General features: G+C 36.7%; 1 protein-coding gene across 1 annotated transcript in view; it reads left to right on the top strand.

Moving 5' to 3' along the window:
• The window catches only part of NCKAP5 (NCK associated protein 5), a 676,395-nt gene that overhangs the window by 186,183 nt on the left and 463,735 nt on the right, over nucleotides 1–26,477 (top strand). The window contains exon 3 of the mRNA XM_042993887.1: nucleotides 19,056–19,119. Within this exon, the coding sequence (XP_042849821.1) occupies nucleotides 19,056–19,119 (64 nt within the window). The remainder of the gene's footprint in view (nucleotides 1–19,055; nucleotides 19,120–26,477) is intronic.

Genomic DNA, 26,477 nt, shown 5'->3' with positions numbered 1-26,477 from the left:
TTTCACTGCAGGCAGCATCTACTAAGGCCTAATGTGCACTGAGCTCTATACTGAGTAAGACGGGGTCCATTTCCCTAAATATATGTCTATATTCATATAAATGTTTACTTAATAATAAATTGCATACTTTATCAAAATATGTTTATCCCTTAGTTCTTCCCTTAATATATTCAATTCTTTGAAAAAGCAAAGACAATCTTTAAAACCATAGATACTTTAAAAGTAAAATTTGATCTCAAGCCTTCTGTTGTCTCTCTGTCTGAAATTTGAATGAATCCGTAAAGTTTAGCTCATCACCAACAGTTGAGAGTTAAAGTGGAAGATAAGTCAACAAAAGTACAAGCTTAGATTTTGTTCCTAACAGATGTCTCCAGATATGAGCAATGTGTTAAAGAATACACAATAGTCAGTACTGTAATTAATGTTTCTAAAGCTAGCCCATTCCTCATGGAATATCAGTGCTGTAGCTATCTAGACCTGCCATGTTTCAAAACATACCTATCAGAGTCCAGAAAACTAATAGTGCCATAGTTTCAATAGAACAATAGTTAACTGATACTTTTCATTTAAAGACTATGATTTTCTTGAGAAGTAAACTTAAAAGTACCTAGGTGTGTGTTCAAATCATTCTTGTGCTGATTTGCTTCATTCTGTGTGAATATCTTGAAATTCTGCCACATTCTTCAGTTTATCGAAGAGTCTTAGCTATTGGCCATCATACCTTGCAGACATGGGAATTCTGTCCTTGAACCTCACACCCTCAGCTGACCACCAGCTTTTAAATCCCTTTATAGGACCCTGCCTTTCATGACATTCTGGACTTGGAAATCTGGACTTTTACCTGTACCCTGTCAGAATGTGCTCGTGTCGTTTGCATGCCTGAGTTTCCTACATTGAACCCTGATCAGAAGAGCTCCCGACTATCTGCCATATCTTGGGGTGTGGGTCTGCTTAAAGGTCCTAGTCTTGTGGGGCCTATCCTGCCACAGACCTGCTGGGGGATCAGTGCCAGAATTATCCTTGGTTTGATCATGTTTTAAAGGCGGAATAAAACTCCATTTGTAGCCAACAGCGAATTAGGTACCACAGAAATCTGCTGTGAAGGAGTGTAGTGCAGTGGCTTAAAGTATAGGAGCTTCATTCAGAAGGTCTGATTGCTAATGGGTGAAAAGGAGAGATTTGTGAGGATTCAGTAAGATAATGCATGTAGGATCATAACAGAGCAGTAAGTAAGATAATGGCTCAGTAAGTACTGGCCAAATAATTGTATTGTATATTTGTTTGTTCTTTCCCACCTCTAGCAAATTATCAAAATACTCTTTGAAATAACTGATCACCTTGCACTTAGTATATAAAATTGTTGGTATTTAAATGTAGTTATCTGTACATATTGTGTATAAAGTTACAAAAGAGGAAACACCCATATTCAACAGATTGTTTATAAACTTGGACTTGTAATTCACTGTTTTGATTTTTTATTTCAATATAATGTGCTGTATCAGCAAAATGATTTTAGTATGAGGGACACTAATACTTGGGGCCAGACTATGAAAATAACTTCACATACACAGTTGAACATTCTATTTATACTTGCAAGAAACAAGCGTTGATAATATCATGGACCCAAAATACTTATTTTGCAAGTTTTCACTTTTGGAGATCAGGAGCCACCGTGTATGTGTGTACTTTTCAAAATCCTGTGTCTTCCATATTGACTTTAAATGCAGTAGGTCAAGGAACATAATGTTGAATGAAGAATTACAAGGAGTTGTATTGTCAGCCTTTGCTCTATTTCTTTCTAAACTTTCTTCTTTTCTTGGACATATTCCTCTCCCCAACCATATACTGATGGTGCTGATTTTTACAACACCACAGGTTTTCCCAGTGAGCGACAGTGATCCATTCTTGGATTCACATAACAGAAAAGCTGGTTGGTTGAATAGATTCATGTGGCTCCCTTCTGCAAGTGCTTATCTTGTTCACTGGTTGCTTTGTAATTGTTATTACTTTGAAAAAGCATTTCTTTTTCATCTGTTCACTCAGATTATATAGGAGACTTTTTTCCTATTGAGGTATATTCTTATCAGGATGTTTTTCTTCTATTTTATAAATAATAGCATTATGAGACATAGGATGAAGCTCTCTTGTAGTCAGTGCCAAAGGAAATAATACAATAGACATGTGCACTGGGGGTTAGCTAGATAGAGCAGCTATCTTGTTTTCCTTGCTTGCCTTTAATCAATGCATGTATTCTCTTAAAACTTTCTTATCCATCTTTTGTGGGCACTGTTTGTGAATTTCCTTCCTTTCTTCCTTTTCTTTTTGTGACAGTGTTTCTGTTTCTTTAATTTATCAAGGTGTCACATACAACAGTCTTATTGTATTGTACTAAAGACATTCTCCATTTGCAAGAGAGTCTGTTTGTTGCTTGATTTGCTTTCCTTTTGAGCTAACTAGGACATTGCTAGTTACTTTGCCTTTGATCCCACAAATGTGTTTCAGCTCTGGACTTTGTCTATCAGTAAATTTTTTTAAAAAGGGATTGAGCCCTTCTCCAAAGCAGATGTATTGTCCTGCTCTAGTGGAATTCCCATCTATGACAATCTGTTTTTATTGTGACTTTCAACTATTATAACTTTCTTGTATATGGGTGCCTATAGAATCCCTTTCTCTTTGTTTTGTTTTCTCTTTTGTCTTTTAGCCATGAGAACTTAGCCAGGGAGTGGAAGGAAAAAAGAAAAAGAAAAAAAAAAAGCAAAGCTTTTGTGATCAATAATCTTTTTAGCTATAAATCTCAGTTTTATCATTATCCACTAAAAAAATACATCCTCTCTTTATTTAGTTATATGGGAGATGATTTTGCCAGAAGCCATGCAAAGCTTTAGGGAATGTCTTTCTTCTGGATTTGGGAAAAATGGCTAGAATGAAAGTGAAGAGAGTGAAGCCCTTAGCAATTTACACCTTCTATTTGTTTTCATGTAAATTTATTAATCTCCGATACATTTTTTTTAGAGAAGCAAATTTAGAAATCATTAAAGTGATGAGTGCTAGAAATAACTGAGTTTTATTTGCCTCCAATAACAGCCAAAAGCAGCTATAGCTGCCTTCAGTATTTATTTTCTGAACATTGATCTTGCTATTGCCTGTTTCAGACTTTTTTTGTTGGATATGATAGCCATTCTAATCATTATTATTTTGGGGAAAATAGCTGGTGAGCTATTTATATAGTAAGTAACTGCCAAATAAAGCATTTTGATGTAATAAATTAATTCAGTCTCTGTTTTATATCTCAGTTTAGTTAAGCCCTGATACTGACTCAGTCCTACCAACCTGCTTTACATATCAACTTCATAAAATGGGGCTCTGTTATTGTATCTTTCTCAGTAACCTATTTGGCTTTTGTGAATAGGTCAGATTAAAACCCAGTTAAAATGCTCAGTTACATGGAATGAATGAATTTGTGGACTGAATTTTTAACATATTTTCATTGTATCCAGATACACTCATGTGTCCCAGTGGTTTTCTCTGGAACACAATCAGCCCTGGAAATAGCACTAGCTTGGCTCCTATAGATAATGACTCTGTTCTATCTAGGTTTTGCTCTTCAACTGACTTATTTTTGTCAACAAGATATTCACCTTCTTTGAGTCTCCATTTTCCCATCTTTACAATGAGGGTGATGAGGGGCTCCTGGGTGGCTCAGTCGGTTAAGCATCTGACCTGGTCTCAGGTCATGATCTCGCAGTTCGAGAGTTCGAGCCCGTGTCAGGCTCTCAGCTGGCAGCTCAGAGTCTGGAGCCTGCTTAGCATTCTGTCTGTCTGTCTGTCTCTTTCTTTCTTTCTCTCTCTCCCCTCCCCTCCCCCACTCACACACTCTCTCTCTGTCTCAAAAATAAACAAACACTAAAAAAAAAAATTAAAATGAGGGTAATGATATCAAAGATCTCTTTGGACCCCACTTAAGTGGTCTGATTTCTAGAATGGATTAGAAGGAGGCTCACAGTATCTTCCTCTTGGGCATAAGACGTCTCAATATTATTGAGACTACCTTATTATACTACCTGGAGTGGTCAGCTGAGGTGTCCCCTGAAAGCAAGTTGTGTGAAAAGTTAATTGGCAAGAGTTTTATCATAAAAATTTTCACATTAACAAATGAAAGCCAATCCAAACTCATGAAACAAAGAAACTTGTCAAAGTTATCTAATCCTTTACCCTTAGAAACAGAGGTAACAGCTATTATTATCTCGTTAAAATTGTGTTCCACAGATGGGAAAACTTGTGTTCAACTCTGTTTCCAGAAAGACAGCTGAGGGAAATGGAGGAGGAATATCTTCATGGCCAAAGTAACTGTATTTTGTTGAAGGAAAAGTATCTGGAGCCTGGTCAGCAATATTAAAACCCTGAATTGTCATCTAGTAAATAAGATTCCTGGGTTGATAAGGGAGCATTGAGGAGAAGTTTGCAAAAAGCCTAAAGGGCAACCAGTATGATGTGAGAACTGAGTTTAAAGAATTTGAGAAACAGAAAGGCATTTGATTTGATTAGTATTGGGGATGTTTCCTTTTGGCAGTCTTTTTCTCTGCTTGTATTCTTTTCAGGTTAGTATCTGGCTCACTAATACCTCTCTCCCTCCATTTATAGATAAAAATAATTATAAGGAGTAACACTTCATGTGCCACTGTTCTACATACTTCATAAAAATAATTCCATTAATCCTTGCAACAGCCCTAGAAACAGCTAGGGCATCGAGGAACAGAGAATGTATGAGTGAAGAGAGGCAGTTGGGTCTTAGTAACAAACAGCCCCTAAATCCTAGTGAGTTACAATGATGGCATATTTCTTACTCTTCTAGATGTCTGAGATGCGTCTTTGGCTCTGCTGTGAGGCAACCTCACTTCAGGGCGCAGGCCATCCTCTTTGTCTAACACTGCTGATCACAATGAGAGAAGAGAACATGGTACTCCTTGTCCTGGCTCTTGCCTAGTTGCTTCCTAAAAATTACACATTTTTTCCACACACATTTCTATGACCAAAGCTGATACCAGTGGGGTAGGGAAGTCAGATCCTCCTATAGAAAAGGGGCAGTGCATGGTTGTAAATAATGATGCTCTGTAACAGAAAGGGTAAGTAAATTTCCCTAGGTCATCGAATGGGTAAGTGGGAGACAGGGGATTCAGAGCCCACGCAGCCTGGCTCAGGTCTGTTCTGTGAACCACAACTCTATTCTGCTTCTTTAGTTCCCTGTGTGCCAAGGGGAATTAAGATAGGATTTGAGAGCTTCTTATGAAATACATGAAGATTTTTTTTTTTTTAGTGTCCACATTCTGAACGACTACATGCAATTTGAAAATTCTAAGTCTGGCTAGAATCACATGGACAGCATAAGAAGTTAAGAAGGGGACTTTGGAGGCAAGAGGTCCTGTGTCCACATCCTGACATCATCAATTACGAGCTTTGTGATCATGGGGAAGATACCTCATCTTTCTGTGCCTTATTTTCATTATGTGTAAACTGGAGATAACAGTGCCCCCCTTGTGGTTAGGGTGAAGATTAAATGAGTTAATAACCATCTGGAAAGTGCTTGGATTATAGTCACTATGAAAGTATTATTGTCACCATTACTCATATTCTCCTTTAGCTTAAAAGTAACCAAAATGTGTGCAGAGAATAGTGCTCACCACTTTAACCATCATCTGCCTTCAGGAATAGTGGGTGTCTATCATCCTTCAGAAAGTGGCTTTTTATTGTCTCTTTGAACCACTTACCACTTGCTTTTCCCCTCTCTTGTTTTAAGAATCAAAATATGCCTTCATTTAAAAATTTTTCTCTTACTATATCAATAAAACATGGTAATTATAAATGCTTAGGTTTCTTTGCATATAAACAGAAAGTTTACAGTAACCTATTTTGACAGAATTTTTCTGCCCGGTAGTTGTGCTATTATTATTCTTCAAAAACATCTGCTTTTGTTTGCATACCAGTTGCTTTCCTGTTCTCTAAAAGACTTTTATCTCTGTTGAGAGTATCCTAGATGGTCCTGTATCTGAGAGTATTCTTCCTCCCCATTACGGTCTTACCTGGTATAACATATATTAAATTATTTCACAGATTGGTCGCCATTCATTTTTCATCTCTTAGACATTCAGCTTTATTCTCTTATCTCTATTCTTCCTTCTTCCCTCTAAAGTTTCCAATTTTTTTACTTTTTTTGTTGATTTTTAGCTACTGGTCAGCTCAGACACTAATTGAGTATTACACATATTTGGCCACCATTAGATTATTTATTTACAAAGAATATTGGGAGATAAGAGTTTCTCTTTTATCTTCTAGATTTTCTACACTGACATCCCTTTACACTGAGTCTTTTAAAATCTTTTTGTTGGTAATTTGAACAGTCTTGCTGTTAATGGTGTGAAGGATAGCAATTAGAGTAGGAAGGTATCTCCTGGTTTGTTGTGTCTCCTAAAATTGTACTCTCTAGTTCTGATATTATACATGTTGTGTGAACATGTACATGCTTGATAGTTGATAACACTTCTAGGAGTGTGCTCAATATAAATTAAGTCATGCTGACAGTGGAGACTATAGGACAATATCCAGAAAGCAATATATACACAAATGGCTATTTCTGTATTCTAGAAGAAACAAATGAGGAGTGAGCTCAATATAGATTTTTAAGTCATAGTGATAGTGGGTGGGGCCAAGACAATGTGAAGAAAGCAACATCTAGGCTCAATTCCAGCTAGGTGTTTTAACAGAAAATCTCAAATGGAGTTAGCTTAGTTGGAATGAATATAAAAATTATTACATTAAAAAATACAAGATATCTGAAAGATATCTGATTATTTATTTTTGCTACAGGTCCAAGTAAGTTTTAATTAGGAAATATATAGAAAGCTTTTTCCAAAAAAAAAAAGACAAGACATATATGAAGTGCAGATGACCAAACCATGTGGTAGACATAAGACTTGTTTACTTCTCTGAGAACAGTCCTGAGTCCATAATGGGCCAGAGCATGTCTAAGATAGTGCTATATGACTCTGACCCCAGGCCAAAAGCTCATCAATCCAGAGTGTATGCCTCACGCAAGCTATGCCAATCAGGATTTTATTCCAGGGAGTTTAAAATGTGAAAGAGATGGGAAATGGAAACCACAAGTCCCTGGAGCTGAGCCAGGGATTCATGGGAACATCTAATGAGAAGGTGTTTGACTTCTTGCTGCAGATTCCCTTGGAGGTGCCCTCATTCTTGCCCTTCATAGAGTTTGGCCATTCAGTTGCTACTGAAATACCATAATCTTCTCAATAATTATGCTTCATCTTTCTTATTCTTTCTGGAGTTTGTTTCTGTTTCTTGCAGTCAGGAGAAATCAAATTCATACCATCCATATGAAAAGATTAGAAAAGAAGAATCTAATCAGGTTACAAAGCTCAACAGGGAAAAGGATTCTGAAAGGAAAGTAGGTGATCTTGGTTCTGCTAGATTACGGACTTATAAAAATGATTTGGCAAATGATCAAAGCATCAAAAAATACTGAACGCTTTGGGGAAGATTATTAAGTTGAATGGTTTATGAAAGTCAGGCAATTTGTAGTTCTCCTAAAGTTTGATAATGGTTTGGTTGGGTAGAGACCTGAGCTGATGAGGGCCTGGTTATGGTTTTGTCTCTAGACAGACCAGTTCCAGTTGCAAAGGTCTCCTAACTCTCAGTCACCTGCAAGTGACTAGTGCATACTCATGAAAGGGGGACGGCAGCCAGAGAGTGAGCTAGTGTATTTGCAAGCCATCCCTGGTCTAGAAAGCCAACCAAGTCAATATTCTTGTAATGGAGCATTGAGACAGCACCTTATCTTATACTGGAAATCACAGTAGAGGGAGTAAAAAGAATAGGAAGATGATATTACTAAAACTCTTTTCTGTTTAAGAGAATGCATACCTGTGGAAGTTCAGGTATGAAGTGTGCCATTTAAATCCTTCATATAGGGAAAGCCACCTGGGTGGCTCAGTGGGTTAAGCTTTAACCACAGAGCCTGCTTTGGATCCTCTGTCCCCCTCTCTCTTCCTCTCCTCTGCTTGCACACTCAGTCTCTTTCAAAACAAATAAATAAACTTAAAAAAATAAACCCTTCATATAGCTGTCTTGAACTCGCTTGAGAAATGGCATGTAAAAGAAGTGAGCTCCTTAGATTAAAAAAAAAAAACAAAACAGCTTTGCGGTCAATAGTTTATAGTTTTATAGTCATAAATTCCTATGTTTGGCTTGTGACTTTTTATGGCTTTTAACGTGTGTGAAATGTGACTACCACTTCCTCTATAAAGACTTCCATTTCTTTTTCTGATCAGAAGTAAACAGTCCTGCTGAAAATATATTACTCCTTACTTGGAGCACCATTACATTTTACCGAATTTTGTGTATGCTTGTATATAGAGAGATACATTGTGTTCAAACATATATGGTTGGTATATTTTATTTTATTTTTTTGCTAGGGCTGCCTTAACAAAGTACTGCAGATTGGGGAACTTAAACAACATAAATGTATCATCTCACAGTCCTGGGGGCTAGAAGTCTAAGATCAAGGTGTCACAGTGTTGCTTCCTTCTGAGGTCCATAGGGGAGAATCTGTCCAGTCCTCTCTCTGAGCTTCTGGTGGCTTGCTGGCAATCTTTGGCATCCATTGGCTTATAGACACATCATCCCATTCTCTGCCTCCATCACACATAGCATTCTTCCTGTGTGTCTATCTTCAAATCTGTCCCTTTAAGGACCCCAGTTATACTGGATTCGGGTCCTCTCTAATGACTTTATGTTAATTTGTCTACCTCCAAATAAGGTTACATTCTGAGTTACTGGGAGTCAGGACCTCTATAGAGGAGTTTTGGGGGACCTGTAACACGGTATGTAGACACAGAATGCCCTTTGATGGGAACAATTAAGCCTCCTCATCATTGTATCTTCTACTGAGCCTACCAAAGTGCCTCCAACATAGGAGGCGGCATAATATTGGTGGAATGAATTGATGGCATTACCAGTCTATCATAAAAGCCACCCTTTTGTTGAACAGCATTCACCTTGTGTGTCTAACTCATCCCAAAAATGACGGAAGGAGGTTTTAGGTGTAAACTAGGCTGTATCATAGTCCACCAGGGCTTCCTGCATTACCTTTTTGCCTCTTAAGAACCTGTAAGCTTTATTATTCTGAGTCTAGACAGACGCCTTAAATCTAGTCACAGGTAGTATCTTAGGACCTTCATGAAAATGGAGACAGAATGTAATTTCAGGGCCACTGATAATTGAAAGCCATGGAAACAAAATTAATTGTCACATAAGGGCCGTTGTTGGGGACATCGACAGTATGGAATGCTCCCTAGGAGATGGCTAGTACGTGTTTTCTTTTCCTTCGAATTCCCTTTATGTAGGAAACTACATACAGCCCATCACTTTTGAACGTTACCAAAATTGATGGAAGAAAATCAAACGTTATTAATACAATTCTGTTGTTTACCAAGTTTTTCTTAATTGCCAGACATAATACACAGCTAGAATCATGTCTTATTAGTGGAATTTTAATATTAAGGGAAGGAATATGGGGGAAGTGCATGAAAACATGGGGAATTCCAAGTTTCTTTAAAAAAACATGGAAATATAAGGAATCCTCAGTCTAAAATCTAGGTTTCTCAGAAGCGAAAATTAAGTTTAAGGAGTCAAGTGGCTCTTCAATGGTTCATAAAAGCTGTATCTCGAGGAAATGATTTTTGAGGTCCCTGAACTGACTTTCTGCTCAATAAATAAGTTACTGCAAAAGTTAAGACTAGAAATTCCCATTTAAACTTGGTGGAAGGATAGTTTTTTGCTCTAATAGGTATTTCAGAAACACATTAGGTAGGGGAGCTTTGGGATTTCACTGTGCCCTAACAAAGAGAAGAGAAGATAATGGAGTTTCTTTAACTCAGTATTGCATTAAATAAATCAGTAGAGCCCTTTGTATCAAAAATGTTGTAATTAACATTTAATAACAATTAATGTGTATTACTCACAGTTCCAAATAAAAATAAAAAGGAGAAAACCCAGAAATACAAGTTCATTCTTTCATAGGTGTGTTTATTTATTAACAATATTATTTGGTACATCTAAAATGTGCAAAATGCTTCATATGTGATGATAGCGGTAGGGATTGCAGGTAGCTTGTGTGGTTACATTGGCACACTTCATTAAGCTCTGGGCATGGGACCAACCTCTGGTATCTGTATATGGGTGGAGGCAGCCTGTGATCTTGTCTCAAGTCAGTGAGGCCATCTTTGCTCTGAAGCATGATCCTTGATTCATTGACAGGTATGTGTGTTCCTTGGACACAGGAAGACCGTAAAGTCCCAGTCCTCTGGGTCTTAGAGCACAGTTGGGGAGAAAAAAAGGTAAGCAGGTGATTGCTGTAGGCAGCAGGAGTGACCCTCTAGATGAATCCATGAATCTGTAAATGAAAATGAACGTTCAGTTTGAGACCTCATTTTTGCGAATGGAGGAACATTCAGGGAAGAATGGTTTCAAGAACACTTACATGGTGCAGTATTTGGAATACTCGAAATTTTGAAAAAAAAATTGTAGAAGCTCCAGAAAGCTCGATAAGGAGGACCATGTGGATGAAGGACCATGTGCCTTCAGAAAGGCAGGTAGCTAAAATTAGGGTTTGTTTTTACTGATGATCTCTGTATTCCAGCACACCTCTTTAAAAAGTGTCTGTGTTAATTATTTTTGGGGGGAGAGAGGGGAATTCCTTAATCAGCACAGCATAACATTATTAAGCTGCTCTCTCTCAGAGTCAGTGGGGTGTGCATGTTGGCCATGCTCTGTCCAGCTCTCTGTTAGTAATTACTGCACAAAATCGTATGAAGGTCACCAATTTAGAACATACGCTCAACTTACTGACTTTTATACATTGTGGATGCTAATAAAATCCCTTAAAGTCGGTAATAAAAGTGTAAATTTTTGTGTTTCAAAGTGTTGGGGCCAAGGTGGACATTATATATTGGAAAAAGTGCATAAAGAAGTTTGTTTCCTCTGTGTTGTATCTCTAGAAGTTTCTTGAAGTTTTTTTCGCCTTGAATATCTGAGTGGATGAGTAATTAAATGATCTGCTTTGGAAAGGCTAATTAATTTAACTGTTATGCAGGGACGGCTGCCACCGGTCTCCCCATCTGCCTGCTCGACAGGCACACCTGGCACTAGGCATTGTCATGCCTCTGATGCGGGTTACTCCCCAGGACGCTTCTGTGTGCAGAGAATGGTCCTAGGCCTCCTGGGGGAGCTGACCTGCTCTCCTTACAGACATACTAGGTCACTACCATGCTCTTGTTCTTAGGGCATGCTCACAAATGGGGAAGGCTGATGATTAATTGAAACCTTTCCCCAAGATTTTAAGTGTGGCTCTCTGCCCCAAGGTATAAATGACAGTAATCATCTTTCTAATTCCTTTTAGGCATTTGGTGGTATCTTTGCAGGGAAAAATGCCAGGCGTGGGGGAGGGGGTATTATTTGAAACAGAATTCTTGCCTGAGCGTAGGTTTATATTGGGGGTTTGATTAGCATTTTTATTCTATTCTGCCAGAAATGGAGGTTCATAGTACTTGGAATTCAATGCATTCCAGAAAAGTTCTATTAGTGGTTTTCACGTTGATTGGCGTAAAAATGGTTTGGAAATGTGTTTCATCCTTAAAGACTGCAAAATTTTCTTGCATTATTTGTGACTCCTTCTCTAGCAGTAGAGATAATGGTAACAGGTGATAGTAGATACAGAGGCACAAGTTCTAACAAGTGAGATTTTAACTGAGTATGTATTCACTGCTATTTGGCAGGTTTGGAAAAACATGCACGATGGCATTTAAATTTAAGAACAATGGCTTGATGGGCATGTTTTTCAGCCTATTTGAGCCTCAGTTTCCTCATGGAAGGTACATCAATAGTGCTCAAATTGTGAACCACAGGGCAGCAAGGGCCCTATGACCTTTTCAGGGATCTAGAAGTCAAGACGAATTTTATAAGAATACTAAAACGTTATTTTCCTTTTTTCATGGTCCTTCTGTCGTGGGCATATACTGTTTTGCCAGAGGCTACTCATCGTGTGTCATTGCAACATTCTGAATGTAGAAGGAGATAGGAGAATTCAGATGTAATTTTTATTAGCCAGATCGTAAAGACATTTGCAAATGTATAAAATAGTACCACTCTTACTAAGTTTTATTTTGTTATATTCGTAGTTAGGTGTTGTTTAAATTAACCTGTGATGGAATTATTCTTTCAAATAAATTAATATGTATTTTCAAGGTCTCATTTTAAAATGGAATATGGTAAATGTTGATAGATACAATCTACAGAAACAAAAGCTCTTTGGAGTCCATGGTAATTGTTTTCAAAAGTGTAAAGAGGCTCTGAATCCAAAAATTTTGAGAATTATTGCTTTATATCCCAGAGATGTTAATTATACCTATGTCATGGCATTGTTTGACTTTAAATGTTTCATGTAAAGTACTGAGGGTAGTGCTTTACATAGTAATTATTCACTAATGTTAGCTATTACTGTTGCCTTTTTAAATTGGGGATATGGTGGTACAATGCTTTGGAACAGAAGAGGAAGAATAAGTCACTCATGTGTCTCTGAAAGAAGTGACCTGGATAAAACCATGACCCAAAGGGGCAGTAAAGTCTAATACCATTGCATTAAAATGCCTTGAGGCATTTAGGGAATAGCAGCCAAAACATGTTACAGAGATTTTTAATAGTTAAAATATTTGTGGGAAAAACCTGCTTTCTCTATGTGACTTGTTGCTGAAAAGTATGAACTTTAAAAAACAACTTGATTTTAGAAATAGTAGAATGTGCCTTCCCATGTAAAGGAGGTTCAATTTCAATTTTTTGATAAAATTATCACCTCACTTTAGTGTTAAAATCCAGCTTTGAATATATTGTTCTTCTGTTGTGTTTATTACATTCTCGTTACACTGGTGTGCTTAGGTGTGCTGTCTATTAGACCCTGAGCTCTCTGAAAGTGGACTATATTTCCCAGGACATACAACTGTGCCAAGCAGAGAGCGAATTCACATTATTTGCTGAATTAATCAGAATTTTCATCATCATTGGATTGTATAGTCACTTAGCAGAATATTCTGAGTAAATTAAGAGATTGATATGTATATCATATCATATATAACTGTTTATATATTTAAATAATTTGAGGGGTGCCTGGGTGGCTCACTTGGTTAAGTCTCCAACTCTTGATTGTGGCTCAGGTCATGATCTTACCCCTCGTCAGTCTCTGTGCTAACAGCATGGAACCTGCTCGGGATTCTCTGTCTCTCTGTCTCTCTCTGTCGCTCGCTCTCTCTCTCTCTGCCCTCTTCCTCTCATGTGCATGCACGTGCACTCTCTCTGTCTCTGTCTCTCTCTCTTGCAAAATAAATAAACTTTAAAAAATAAATAATTTGAAATACTGTGGAAAGTAGGAACTTAACCTAAGAACCAGAACTAACATGAAGTTAGGATATTTTGGGAGCTATTACAGGTTTCTTTAAATACCACAATGTCTTTGGGTTTATAAGATGCCAAAGAATTTTTTTTCTTTTTAAATACATATATGAGCATGTCTATCCTTTATTCCTTATATCTGTTTTTGTTATAGTTTATTATAATTTCTGATTATACTTTATTTTATTTCTTGTTACTCTTTATTTTTCTAGGAAAGTCAAGTAGAGATGACACAAATTGTCTGGCAGCTTCATCAAAACACAGAGTATCTAATACACTGACAGCTGCCTTGATGTGCCTTTAGATCTGTACCTTTCAAATGCACTGTTTGTATGGAGTAGTTTGGGGCATTAAGACTGACAATGAGTAGATGTAATTCTTCACACTTAGGCTGTGTGCTGGTGCTGCTCTTCCTTCAGGGCATCCTCAGGGGGTTCCCATCTGCCTAGTGGAGAGCAGGGGCTGCTCACTGGTTTCATTCTCACCCATTCAGGGTGGGTGCTGGGCTGCCTTTAGAGTCGCAATAGAACATTGATTTGTCTCCAGACAGTCCTGTCTTCCGCACTCATGCAACAGATGGCTCAGCAGTGCCCTTCAGTTTGCCATCTCCACACATCACAAACCGAATATATTCTTTGCAAGCTGCTGTGTTTCCAACCATGCAGACCTTGCAGGTCTTTCCTGGATTTTACAAATGCCACCATCCTGTTGTCTTCATGGAGGACCGTCTTCCCATGGACTTAAATTGCATTCGTATTAGTGGTATTGTGAAGTTCCAAGGTTCACATAAATAATTTTGCTGTTGCCATTATTATCTTTAGTTAAAATTATCTGGGGCTATACTGACAGACTTCAGAAACCTGGTACTAATTCACCTTTTGGGTAAAAAATGGAATAAGTGAAATAGTTCTGTTTCATCTTTTTTGGAGAGAAAAATTCTCTTTGCATTTATCTGAAAGAGAAGTGCTTGTGGTCTCTTTTGTTTCATTGTGTGTATATTCTTTATATCCTTCTTTTATCCCTATTCTGTAAAGAAGAATCCACAGCTCTCAATAAAAGTATCCCTGGGCATTTGTTTTGCAATCATAAAGTCAATACCCCCTTCATAATGAGCTACTGGCTTTGCTACAAACACAAAACAAAACAGCAATGCATTGCAAAAGCACAGTTGTCTGTTTCCAGCAGATGAGCTAAGGTCCTCAAATAGGAGCAAGAGTGTATGTGTATGTGACTGTGTTTAATATGCCTTGGGTAGCATGCAAGTCAAGGATTCTTTCTTTATTTTTTAAACAAAGCTGTTTTTAAGAACGCTGAATTTGCATGAAAAAGATGCTGGTCCCATTTGTTTTCACACATATATTGGGACCTTGGGGGTTTAAAGATATGGTTTGCCAAGGGACTGCTGAACCCAAGGGCAAATGAGATGGCTGTAAAAAGGCAGACCCATTTATTTTTAATACTTTGACTAAGTTGATAATTTGAGCCCGGAAATGTGAATATATAGAAATGCTGAGAATTTCACCATAGATGCTTTCACCCATCAATGACTCTATCACTTCCTTAAATTTTATAAAGAATGAAAGCTCCTTCATATGAAAATAAAATATAATCCCTACTAAAAACAAAACCCTGCCAATACATGAAATACCAAAGATATGAAAGATTTGGGAGATAGAGAATTCTCAACCTCAAGAAAGTAATCATTGTTTGTTTGTTTTGTGGCGTTGACACTCTATTTTCAAAGGATATAGGGTTCATAAACTTACTACATTAAATAGGTCAAAATGGGGGTGCTTTGCTATAGTGGGACTTAGATGGCACTGTTCTTGTCCACCTACATCATAGAAAACCCTGAGCTGTTACTTGCAAGCCTTAGAGATTCATGCTCCATGACATTACGTGTATTGCATTTCCTGAATCAATGATTTAAACCAGTTACAGAGTATGGTCTTAAAGAGACAGTTGTATTTGCTGTTCCTGAGAATTCTGCTCACTCACTACCTAACGACTTTGAATCAGGGTCTCTCCCAAGTAACTAGACTTACCCAACTTTACAACTTTTAAGTAAAGAGGACTAGCTTGCAGGGCTCAGGTTGGGGATGGTCTTTTCTGTGACTCAGACTACATTGAGATTCTCCATGTTTGCGTCATGCATTTCCATATGCCTGTTGGAAATCGGGGCATCTGTATTCATGTGGTGGTAGGTCAGGCCTAAGCTGATGTTTCCAAGTTCTACATATTTTGCTGTTTCATTGAATTGAATGGCTAACATGCTGCTACTTCAAACGTGAGCCTTTCACATTGATTCACTCACTGTTTATTAAATGACTAAAAATATACCATATGGGCAGAGTATAAAATTCATGGTGTATTAATAGTTTCCTTTTTAAAAACTATGTAATGGCTAAAACCACTAAATTTTTCTTACAAATGGCATTTTATAAGATTTGACATGCACCTATACTGTGTGACAATTCCTAATAGTGTTATAAAAGCAAACTCTTTTAAGAATAAAACAGTGATGTTCCTAACCTTTAAACTGTGTGAGAGCTCTTTCGTCATTTAGTAGGATGATTGTGCTAAGCTAGACTCTTGCTCTGTTTCTAAGAATGACTTCTTTATGCTAAACTGCTCTTGTAGAAAATTAACATGCTGTTATATATATTAAATCTTTCGCTGAAGATTCAGCAATGAAGAATAAGGATTGGAAAATTTTCCAGGAAATTTTCCAAACCGTTCTTCCATTTCTAATTCTATATATTCTAGATTAAGCTCTTGAAGCATGGTCCTGGGATGCTGAGTGTTTCCAAGACCCTTTCAAGAGATCTGGATCTGCAGAGTGTGCGAGGTGTATGTGTGTGTGTGTGTGTGTGTGTGTGTGTGTGGTCTCCTTTAATTGTTCTGAGTTTATTTTTATAGTTTTCACTGTAGTAGTATGACAAATCTTTAGTAGATTTATTCCCTAAGTATTTTGTTTTGACCCTAGTACAAATATTTTTTAAAAATATTTATTCATTTATTTTGAGAGATGGCATGAGCAGGGGAAAGACAGAGAGAGAGGGAGAGAGAGAATCTCTCAAGCACAGAACCTGACTAGGGGCTCAGTCTCATGAACTGTGAGATCATGACCTGAGCTGAAATCAAGAGTTGGATACTCAACTGATTGAGCCACCCAGGTGCCCCATAAATGAAATTTTTAAAGTAAATGTTCCACTTGTTTGATGCTAGTATGTAAAAACACAATTGATTTTTGTGTATTCGCTTTTATCCTGTGACTTTGCCAAATTCACTTACTAGTTGTTAGGTTGTTTTGAAAATTCTATAGTATTTTCTACTTAGAAAACTGTCATCTGTGACTAGAGACAGTTTTTTACCTTTTCATTTTTTGACATTCACATCTTTTATTTTTCTGGCCTAATTGGCCTATCTTTGGACTTTATATAAATGGAATCATAAACTGTATACTTTTCTGTGTTTATTTCTTTCATATGCTTGTGGTATTCCATATAGTATTGTGGTTAGCCTTCTCAGTGCTTTCTGGCATCCCCATATATAATTATGTTGTAGTTTATCCATTCTGTTGTTAATTGGGTATGCATTTTGAGCTTAAGGTGATAACAAATAATGCATTTATGAACATGCTAGTACATGTCTTTTACTGAACATACATATGCATTTCTGTTGGGTTTATATCCCAGGGTGGAATTGCTCAATCCTAGAGTATAGGGTATGTTCTTCTCCAGTTTCTTTGTCTTTATATTTACCATGTGTTTATTTTTCATATTAAACCAGGAGTCAGTCATATTTTTCTTTTTCAGTTCTTTGTTCTTTTCATCTGATCATTAGGACTTGGGTCAGAGAACACATGTATAATCTCTGCCTTGCTTGCCTTCCAAAGAGAGGTGCATAACTTAATCTCTTCTGGGCTTCGTCCTCTTGACTTCGTTGCCCTCTCTCACAGGACCTATGCATGGGTCTTGCCCCAAGCTCCCAAAACTTTGTCCCCTCAGGAGTCTCCTGATTCTAGTTTTATTCCTTCTAATCTGTCTCTGTAGGCACTAATTCAAATAGAACTATCCCTACTAAAAAATGTACTCAACTGTAACCAGAGTAAAGCACATGCCTTGTTGGCACTTCAAAGACCCAAGCGGTTAGGATAGGAGATGTTCTCTCACTCAGCTGGGCATCCAGTTATTCCCTTGCTGTTTTTGCTGTTTGCAAATTTCCAGTCCTGTGATCCTGTGTAGGGGTAAGGTTGAGGGATGAAATATCACACAAGTGTTTTCACATCTTGATAGCAGTAGAAGGATTTCAGGGAAAATCCTTGCTAAAATTAAGATTGGAAGATTACTAGAATGTTCACTTGTCCCTACTTTGTCTATATACTGTTTTTTAAAAATTTATTATTATTTATTTATTTTTTATTTTTTATTTTTTTTAAGAATTGAAAAGCTATCCAAAATTCCTTACAAAGAATTCTTAAAATTTTAGTGAGTATTAATTTTTTTTTGTAAATGAAATCAGGTACTAGATAAACCCCACTGTAAAATAAAGAATGCTAAAAGGTTTTTAAATTTTACAAATTTTCTAGGCTCTGAACAATGATAAGCAAAATTTTTATTTAGGATTTGTGAAATTAAAAAACAAAACAAAACTAAACTGAAGTTTGATCCTAATACTGATACATACCAGCTGGGAGCTTGGTATGTTACTTAGCATGTCTGAGTCTCAGTTTCCAAATACATAAATTGGGATAATAAAGCCTATTATCGGATTGTTGTCAGACTCATGTAAGATCAGGTAAAATACTCAGCATGGTACATTGATGTAGCAAGTCTGTAAAGGATTTTCTATTATTATTTCAAGAATGATACAGATTTATATCTGTTTGCCTTTTAAAATTCACAATCAGGGGTGCCTGGGTGGCTCAGTTGGTTAAATGTCTGACTTCAGCTCAGGTCATGATCTCACGGTTCCTGGGTTTGAGCCCCGCGTTGGGCTCTGTGCTGACAGATCAGAGCCTGGAACCTGCTTTGGATTCTCTGTCTCCCTTTCTCTGTCCTTCTCCCTCTCTCTCTCTGTCTCTCTCTCTGTCTCTATCTCTGTCTCTCTGAAAAATAAGCAAAATTTAAAAACTAAATAAATAAAAACAATAAAATTCACAATCTGCATAAAGCAACAAAAGAAATAAAAATAAGTATATACAAGCAAAGTTGATACAGAAAGGACAACTGAAATGTTTTAGCCATGGAAAATTTTTATTTACAAATTACATATGTTAATGAGCTTAAAGGGAAGCTTTTACGCAGCATTCAACATTTATTTGGCTTTTATAAAACCCAAGACAAAAAATCTCTGTCATGACACTCAATGAAAACAATGCACGAACTACTTCAAATATTTATAGAAAGTTTAGTTAAGGAAGTGAGCTAAACCGAGGAAGGAGTTCCTCTGGAGACCTCAAAAGAATGTTTCAAAGCCATGCCAGTGTACCTCTACCCTGAGAAGAATAGTCAACTAACCATGTGCTTTTGTTTCTCCAGGGAGAAGTTGGCCGTGGCCCGACTGCAGCGAGAAGTTGCCCAAAGAAGAAGTGAGGGGGCCATGGTAAGTGCTGGTTGCTTTCTCCTGATTCTGAACCTCCCTGCCAGAGGTTTCTGGCTTGAAAGGCATTTTGTGGCATTAAGGCTATCTAAGAAAAATATTTGCTTGCAGCAGACTTAATGATGTATTGGTAAATAATGTGTTCATAATGCAGTTTGGACAGTTGTGCCATTTACAGAGAATGACAGAGAGAGGGCGGGGGTGGGGAAGGAGGGAGACTGTATTAACTGAGAAAAAGAAATAAGTATTTGGACATGGAAGAGGATGTTCCAACATTCAGAGGGTTATACGGCTTTATTTCCGGAAGACCCAGGCTTCCAGCTGTGAGCACAGTGTTGGCAAATGAGCAATCTTGGGTTTTCAGATAAGAACAGTTCGACATAATTTAAGCCTCTCAGTTCTTTGAACTTAGAAACAAGCAATCGAAAAGAACACTAGGATGTTTGCTAATGTGACTATCATCTGTCCTTTTCCTTCTGTGCGCCACAGTGGTATATTTCTCCCTGTCTTTTCCAGTGTGTGCTGTTCAGAGAACTGATGTTTCCTTGTGTTTTGAATTGTACTAAAAAATCAATATGTTGTTTTGGTCCATAGCAACTTCATTTTATAGACTCTCTTTGCCACAGTATCTGCCTGTGTGCCACTCTAACATCAGAGATGACTGTCTGGGGACCCAGAGTATGCACGTGTGTGGATTACCTGCTGTTGCTACCTCTAAGCAAAAACTAGAACAGCAGATTTTTTTTTCTCACTTATGACAAAACAATGGCACAGGTGCAGTTTTTCAGCACAAGAATTATCTTTTATAAAAAAGAGAAGTGGTACATTTTTAGACCTTGCAGTCTGTGTCTGTTGGATTTTGAGTGCTACTTGACAATCCATCCACCGAAAAGAATAAGAAATTTGTAAAATCTGCTGGACTCTCCCTTCTGTCAGGGAAGGCAAAGGTCTGGAGCAAGAGGCGGAATGTTGAGTGGATTCTGGAATGGTGCAGTGGCCTTTGAGTGTGCTAAAATCCTTAAGTGATCAACTGTTTGCTCTTCTGGTGATCTTAATGCAAAGAGAATCTTGAATGTCCAAATGATAAGAAACAACTGCTCACAAGCATCTTTGCACAATGAAAAGGAAGTAAACTGGAGAAGGTGAAGGTTTAGTCAAATAGTAAACTGAGAATGTCCAGTCTGGACTTTGGGACTGGACTGTATTGGGAAATGTGTATGGGCTAGGCCATTCTGCAGTGTTTCAGTCTTTTGTTTCAGGCTAGCTCCTGTTGTACATGTCATCAGCTGTGTCCTAACTGAATGGGAAGAAGTGACAACTTTTCTAGCTCTCTGTTTTTTCATCTTCAAAATGAGGAGGTTGGGATTTTATGGTTCCATTAGCTTAGTGGATCATGTTACTGAGTATTTGTTTATGTAAAGTTTTTATGATGAGGAGCTTTTCCTGGTAATAGCTAAATGTTATTTAAGCTCATAAGAACATGCCTCTGAAGAATGTATCTTTCTGATTGCCAGTAAATGAACCTCAGTTGAAATAATCTCCGGCAGATAACTCACTAGTCTTTAAAAAGATAAAAGCCCCTTTTGAAATATTGTACAAGTAATTGTTCAGGGTAGAAAATACCCAGAAAACGCAGGGAGACAAAAAAATTACTCTCATTGCTCAGAAAACAACGTTGGAGATGTTTCTAGTATTTTATTACTCATATTTTAATTATGGTAATGAAAAATCACACTTGGGGTGCCTGGGTGGCTCAGTCGGTTAAGTGTCTGACTTTGGCTCAGGTCATGATCTCACAGTTCTTGGGTTCGTGCCCCACGTCAGGCTCTGTGCTGACAGCTTAGAGCCTGGAGCCTGCTTTAGATTCTGTGTCTCCCTCTCTCTCTGCCCCTCCCCAGCTCGCACTCTGTCTCTCTCTCTCTCTCTCAAAAATAAATAAACATTAAAAATAAAAAAATATTTTAAAAAGAAAAATCACACTTATGTGTTGACTGATTTAACACATACTTATTGAGCACTTATTATGTGCCCAGCACTGTTCTAGGCACTGGGGAAACATCAGTGGAAGAAAAAAAACAGGCAAAAATCTGAGAGCTTACATTCTAGGGTTTGTGGAGACAGACATTGAATGTATTTAGAGTGATAAATGGTGGAAGCAGCTATGAGAAAATAAGATGAGGGTAGGAAAGATTGGGAGTTCTAGGAAATCACTATTTTAAATAAAGTTTATAGTAGTGAAGTTAGTTACTACTGAAAAGTTAGTAATTGAGCAAAACTTGAAGGAGACAAAGGAGTGAATGATGGTACTATCTGGGGGAGGATCATTTTATGTTGGGAGATGAACAGGTGCAAAGACTTGGGGTGCCCGAGGAAGAACACGGAGACAGACTATCTGGAGAGGAGTGAGGGAGAGAGTGAATAGTAGAAGATAAAGTCAGAGCTGTGTTTGGGGACAGAATGGTAAGTCATCAGGGTCCCCAGGGTTCTCTGGCTGATGGTCTGAGTGATAAGAGCCACTGGAAGGCTTTGTGTGATGCAGTGACATGATGTGATTTACTACTATTCATATCACTGTTTCCCCCCACTCACCTTCTATGATTTATCGCAATCTTAGAGACACCATAAGCCCTGATTTTCATTAGTGTCCTTTATTTTGTTTCTTTTCCCTTTTTCTCAAGGTTTTTCTCCTCTTAAGTCTGGTTTTCTACTTAATTACATGCTTCAGCTTTTCTCCTCGTAGGATTCATTTATTTCTGAAGTCCTGATTCTTTCAGTATCTGACAGCTCCTAAAATCAGGCACTTCTATTCATCCTCTAAATTTAACTCTTGCTGTTACAAGCCCAGAACTTTGTCATGTCTACAGCAAAAGCAGAAGGCAGTTCATCACAACCACATCACTTTATTTAAAGACTACTATTTACAGTATTCTGTATTTTTATCCACATGAAAGGAAAAATGGTATGGAAAAGTTTAGTAAGTATTTTGAAAAAAAAACATATAATTGAGTCAGCTCTTTCTTTTAAATCATCAATGGACTTGTTATAATCAAAGTCTTTAATGCAAAGCATGCCCTTTTAAAAATTTGACTTTATGCAATACATTTCTTTACTTAGAAATTTTAAGATAGTACTCAAGGCACCATTTTTGAGAAACTTATTGTATTATTTTAGCTCACCTATTGTTTTTGAATAATTTTGGACTTAGAAGAAAGTTTCACATCTGTATCCCCTTGATCTGGAGTTATAATGTTAGTGTCTTACAGAACCATGGTATAATTATCAAAACTAAGAAATTGCTGTTGGCATGTTGCTATTAACCAAACTTCATATTTTATTAGAATTTCACCAGTTTTTCCAATAATTTCCATTTTATGATCTAGGATTCAATCCAGAGTACCACACTGTTATGTAGAGAGATTGCTTTTTTTTTTTTTTTTTTTAATGTTTATTTTTAAGAGAGAGAGAGAGAGGAGGGGAAGCACAACAGAAGGAGACAGAATCCAAAGCAGGCTCCAGGCTCTGAGCACAGAGCCCAACGCTGGGTTCAAACTCACAGACAGTGAGATCATGACCTGAACTGAAGTTGGAGACTTAACCCACTGACATACCAAGGTGCCCCTAGAGAGACTGCTTTGTAATGGCTGGTTGATACATATGTGGAAGTAAGAAGATCATGAGCTTGCCAGTAGTTACCTATGTACGTTACCAGGTTTTATCAATTCTGCCTGCTCTTTTGTTCTGTTAACCCAAGTATTTATTTGGGTGAGCCTTCTTCCAGCAATTAGATATTTCATACTTGTTTCCTTTGCTCTTAACTCTTTCATGGAATAACTATCACTATTGTTTTGATACTTACTTTTCATTATTTTTCACAGACTGCTCTAAGACCTTGCTTTTCTTTATTCAAGGAGATTCTGTTTCAGCGTCTACTCCCTAACACTGGCTCAGTTTGCGTAAAATCTATTCTGTCCTTAAGACTTTAATGTCATCTTAAATTTTATTATATGTAGAAAGACCTATTTCACCCCCAAAGTGTACAGATACTCATTATCATTATCTTTTGGAAAGTATATATATTTTTTGCCATAAATCTTTTCATCTTCTGTGGAATTAATTTGGTGTGAGGCAGAGATGAAAAGACATATTTTCCCAAATTGATATTAATTTCCCAACATCATTTATTAAACAGTCTAACCTTTGCTGTCACCTTCACCATATTCCAAATACCCCTATCAATCTACATGAACTCCTGAACTGGTTGTACTTTTTCATTAACGATTGTTGATTCTTACACTATTGTAAATTGTTTTATTTACTAGAAATTGATAGTTTACTTAATACTTTGTAGGCCAGATTCCTTCTAATCATATTTTTTTCTCCAAACTTACAAAGACAATTTTATTTGTGAATGACAATAAGAGTTTGAGTTAAAAAAATATGTATTTACATTAAAAATAATGTTTTTATTTATATTTATAGCACAATAAATTACCACAGAGAGACCATTTCAAAAATGACACGAACAATGGCTTAAGTATATTTGCTGTTTTCTTAAATTTAAGTTAAAAAAAGTTTTCGAAGGGTATCATTTCTGCCACTCTTTATCTTTGTTTTGTATCAGAGATATTATTTACAAAGAATGCTATTATTCTACTGAACACAATTTTTGAAATGCTTGGGCTAATTATGCCAAATCTTAGATTCTGTATAGATCCTTTTCATCTCATTGAGTAATTTCTACTTGGGAAAAAGAAAAATATCAATTCTTGATTTCTCATCTCAAGGCACTAAGGACACAAAGAAAGTCCATTTACTTTGTTGTTAAGATTCCATTTTATCCTGCATGTAGATACTCAGACACTGCCAGGATGGACATGGAGCCATAGTCCCTAAGAATATCAGTTCTCGTTAGTAGTTTTCTTGGGATCAGGATTTGGTTTTGATGTAATTAGAAGTTTGTTGTTTGCAATAGTCCAGTAGGTCATACATCTGATTTTCTATCTAATAGTAGTCAAAGAAGGGGGTTAAGATGTGACCAAGGCAAATTAAGTGTTTCCTTTTACCTTTTTTTGGGATACAATTAACATACTATATTAGCTTCAGGAGCACAACACATGATTTGATATAGGTGTATACATAGTGAAATGATTACCACAGTAAGTCTATGGACACCTGGATGACTCAGTTGGTTAAGCATCAAACTCTTGGTTTTGGCTCAGGTAATGATCTCATGGTGGTAAGATCAAGCCCTACATTGGGTGCTGTGCCGGACGTGAAACCTGCTTAAGATTCTCTCTCTCCTCTCTCTGCCCCTCCATGCACATTTAAAAAAAAAAGTCTAGGTAACATCTATCACCATACTTAATTTGTTTTTGATGAGAACTTTTACTCATACTTAATTTTTTTTTGATTAGAACTTTTTTTGATGAGAAGATTTATTCTCAGTAACTTTCAAATTTGAAAATACAGCAGTATTATAACTATAGTTACCAAGCTATATGTTATGTTCCCAGGAACTACTTATTTTGTAACTGGAAATTTGTACCTTTTTACCACCTTCATTCACTTCATGCCCCAACCCCCACGCCTCTGGCATTCACTAATCTGTTCTCTGCATGTATAATTTGTTTTTGTTTAAGATTTCACAAATCAGGAAGATCATATGGCATTTGTCTTTCTCAGACTTATTTCAAGGTCCATCCACATTGCCATAAATCTTTTCAATGCTCTCAAGGTCCATCCACATTGTTGCAAATGCAGAAGGCAAGATTAATTTATTTTTATGGCCGAGTTCTTTCTCCATTCATGTTGTTGGACACTTAGGTTGTTTGTATGTCTTGGCTGTTGTAAATAATGCTGCAGTGAAATGGGAGTACAGATAGCTCTTCAAGACTGATTTTATTTCCTTTGATAAATACCCAGAAATGGAGTTGCTGGATCATATGGTATTTCTTTTGTTTAATTTTTGAGGAATCTCCATACTGTTTTCCATAGTAGCTGCACCAATTTATATTCCTACCAATATTGCACAAGGGTTTTCTTTTCTCCACATCCTTGGCAACACTTTTTTTTTTTGTCTTGTGTGCAATGGTCATTCTAATACTATTGTGTTATTGTGAGGTTATATCTCATTGTGGTTTTGATTTGTATTTCCTGGATAATTGGTATTATTGGAGCACTTTTTAACGTGCCTGTTGGCTATCTTTATATCTTCTTTGGAAAAATACCTATTCAGATTCTCTGCCTATTTTGTAATTAGATTGTTATTGAGTTTTATGAGTTCTGTATATATTTTGGATATTAATCTTTTAATGGATATATAATTTGCAAGTATTTCCTCTTCATTTTGTAGGTGGTTTCCTTTGCAGAAGGTTTTTAGTTTGATATCATCCTGTTTGTTTTATTTTTGCCTTTGCTGCCTTTGCTTTTGGTGTCATATCCAAAAAATTATTGCCAAGAATGTTATGGAGCTTACCCCTATTCTTTCTTCTGGTATTATGATTTCAGGTATTTCATTCAAGTATTTACCCCATTTGAAGTTGATTTTTATGTGTGGTCTAAGATAGTGGTCCAGTTTCATTCTTTTGCATGTGACTGTCCAGTTTTTCCAGCACCATTTATTGAAGAGACTGTCATATATATTTTTTACTCCTTTGTTGTAAACAAAGGATTAATTGACCAAATATTCATGCATTTATTTCTGGACTCTTTATTCTGTTTCATTGATCTCTATGTCTGTTTTTATATCAATATCATACTGTTTTGATTATTAAAACTTTGTAATATAATTCTTCTTTCTCAAGATTGCTTTGGCTATTCTGGGTCATTTGTGATTCCATCATAATCTTAAAATTGTCTATTTAGCTTTAAATTTCCTATTTCTATGAGAAATACCATTGGGATTTTAATAGGGATTGTATTCAATCTATGGATTGCTTGGGTAGTATGGACATTTTAATAATATTCTTTCAGTCATTGAGCACAGACTATCTTTTCATTTGTTTGTGTCACCTTTAGTTTCTTTCATGAATGTCTTACAGTTTTCAGCATATAAATCTTTTATCTACTTGGTTAAATTGATTCATAAGTATTTTATTCTTTTTGGTGCACTTGTAAATGTTTTTTTGTTTTTTTTAATTTCTCCTTCTGATCACTATTAGTATATGGAAGTTCAACTGATTTTTGAAAAATTGTGTTTTTAACAGTTTGAAAAGCTTGGACTTGTCTCATTGTGTAAATAGGTTTATGTAGAAAGTAGTCAGTATTGTTGACTTCTAAGTATCATCCAAAGAAGAGGAACACTGGGGACAAAACATCGTTCACAGTGTTTATCACTTGCTCAAATATATCCACAATATATA

The sequence above is a fragment of the Panthera tigris genome, chromosome C1 (genome assembly GCF_018350195.1).
Source record: "Panthera tigris isolate Pti1 chromosome C1, P.tigris_Pti1_mat1.1, whole genome shotgun sequence".
Taxonomy (NCBI): Eukaryota; Metazoa; Chordata; class Mammalia; order Carnivora; family Felidae; genus Panthera; species Panthera tigris.
This window is presented reverse-complemented; position numbering and strand designations above follow the sequence as displayed.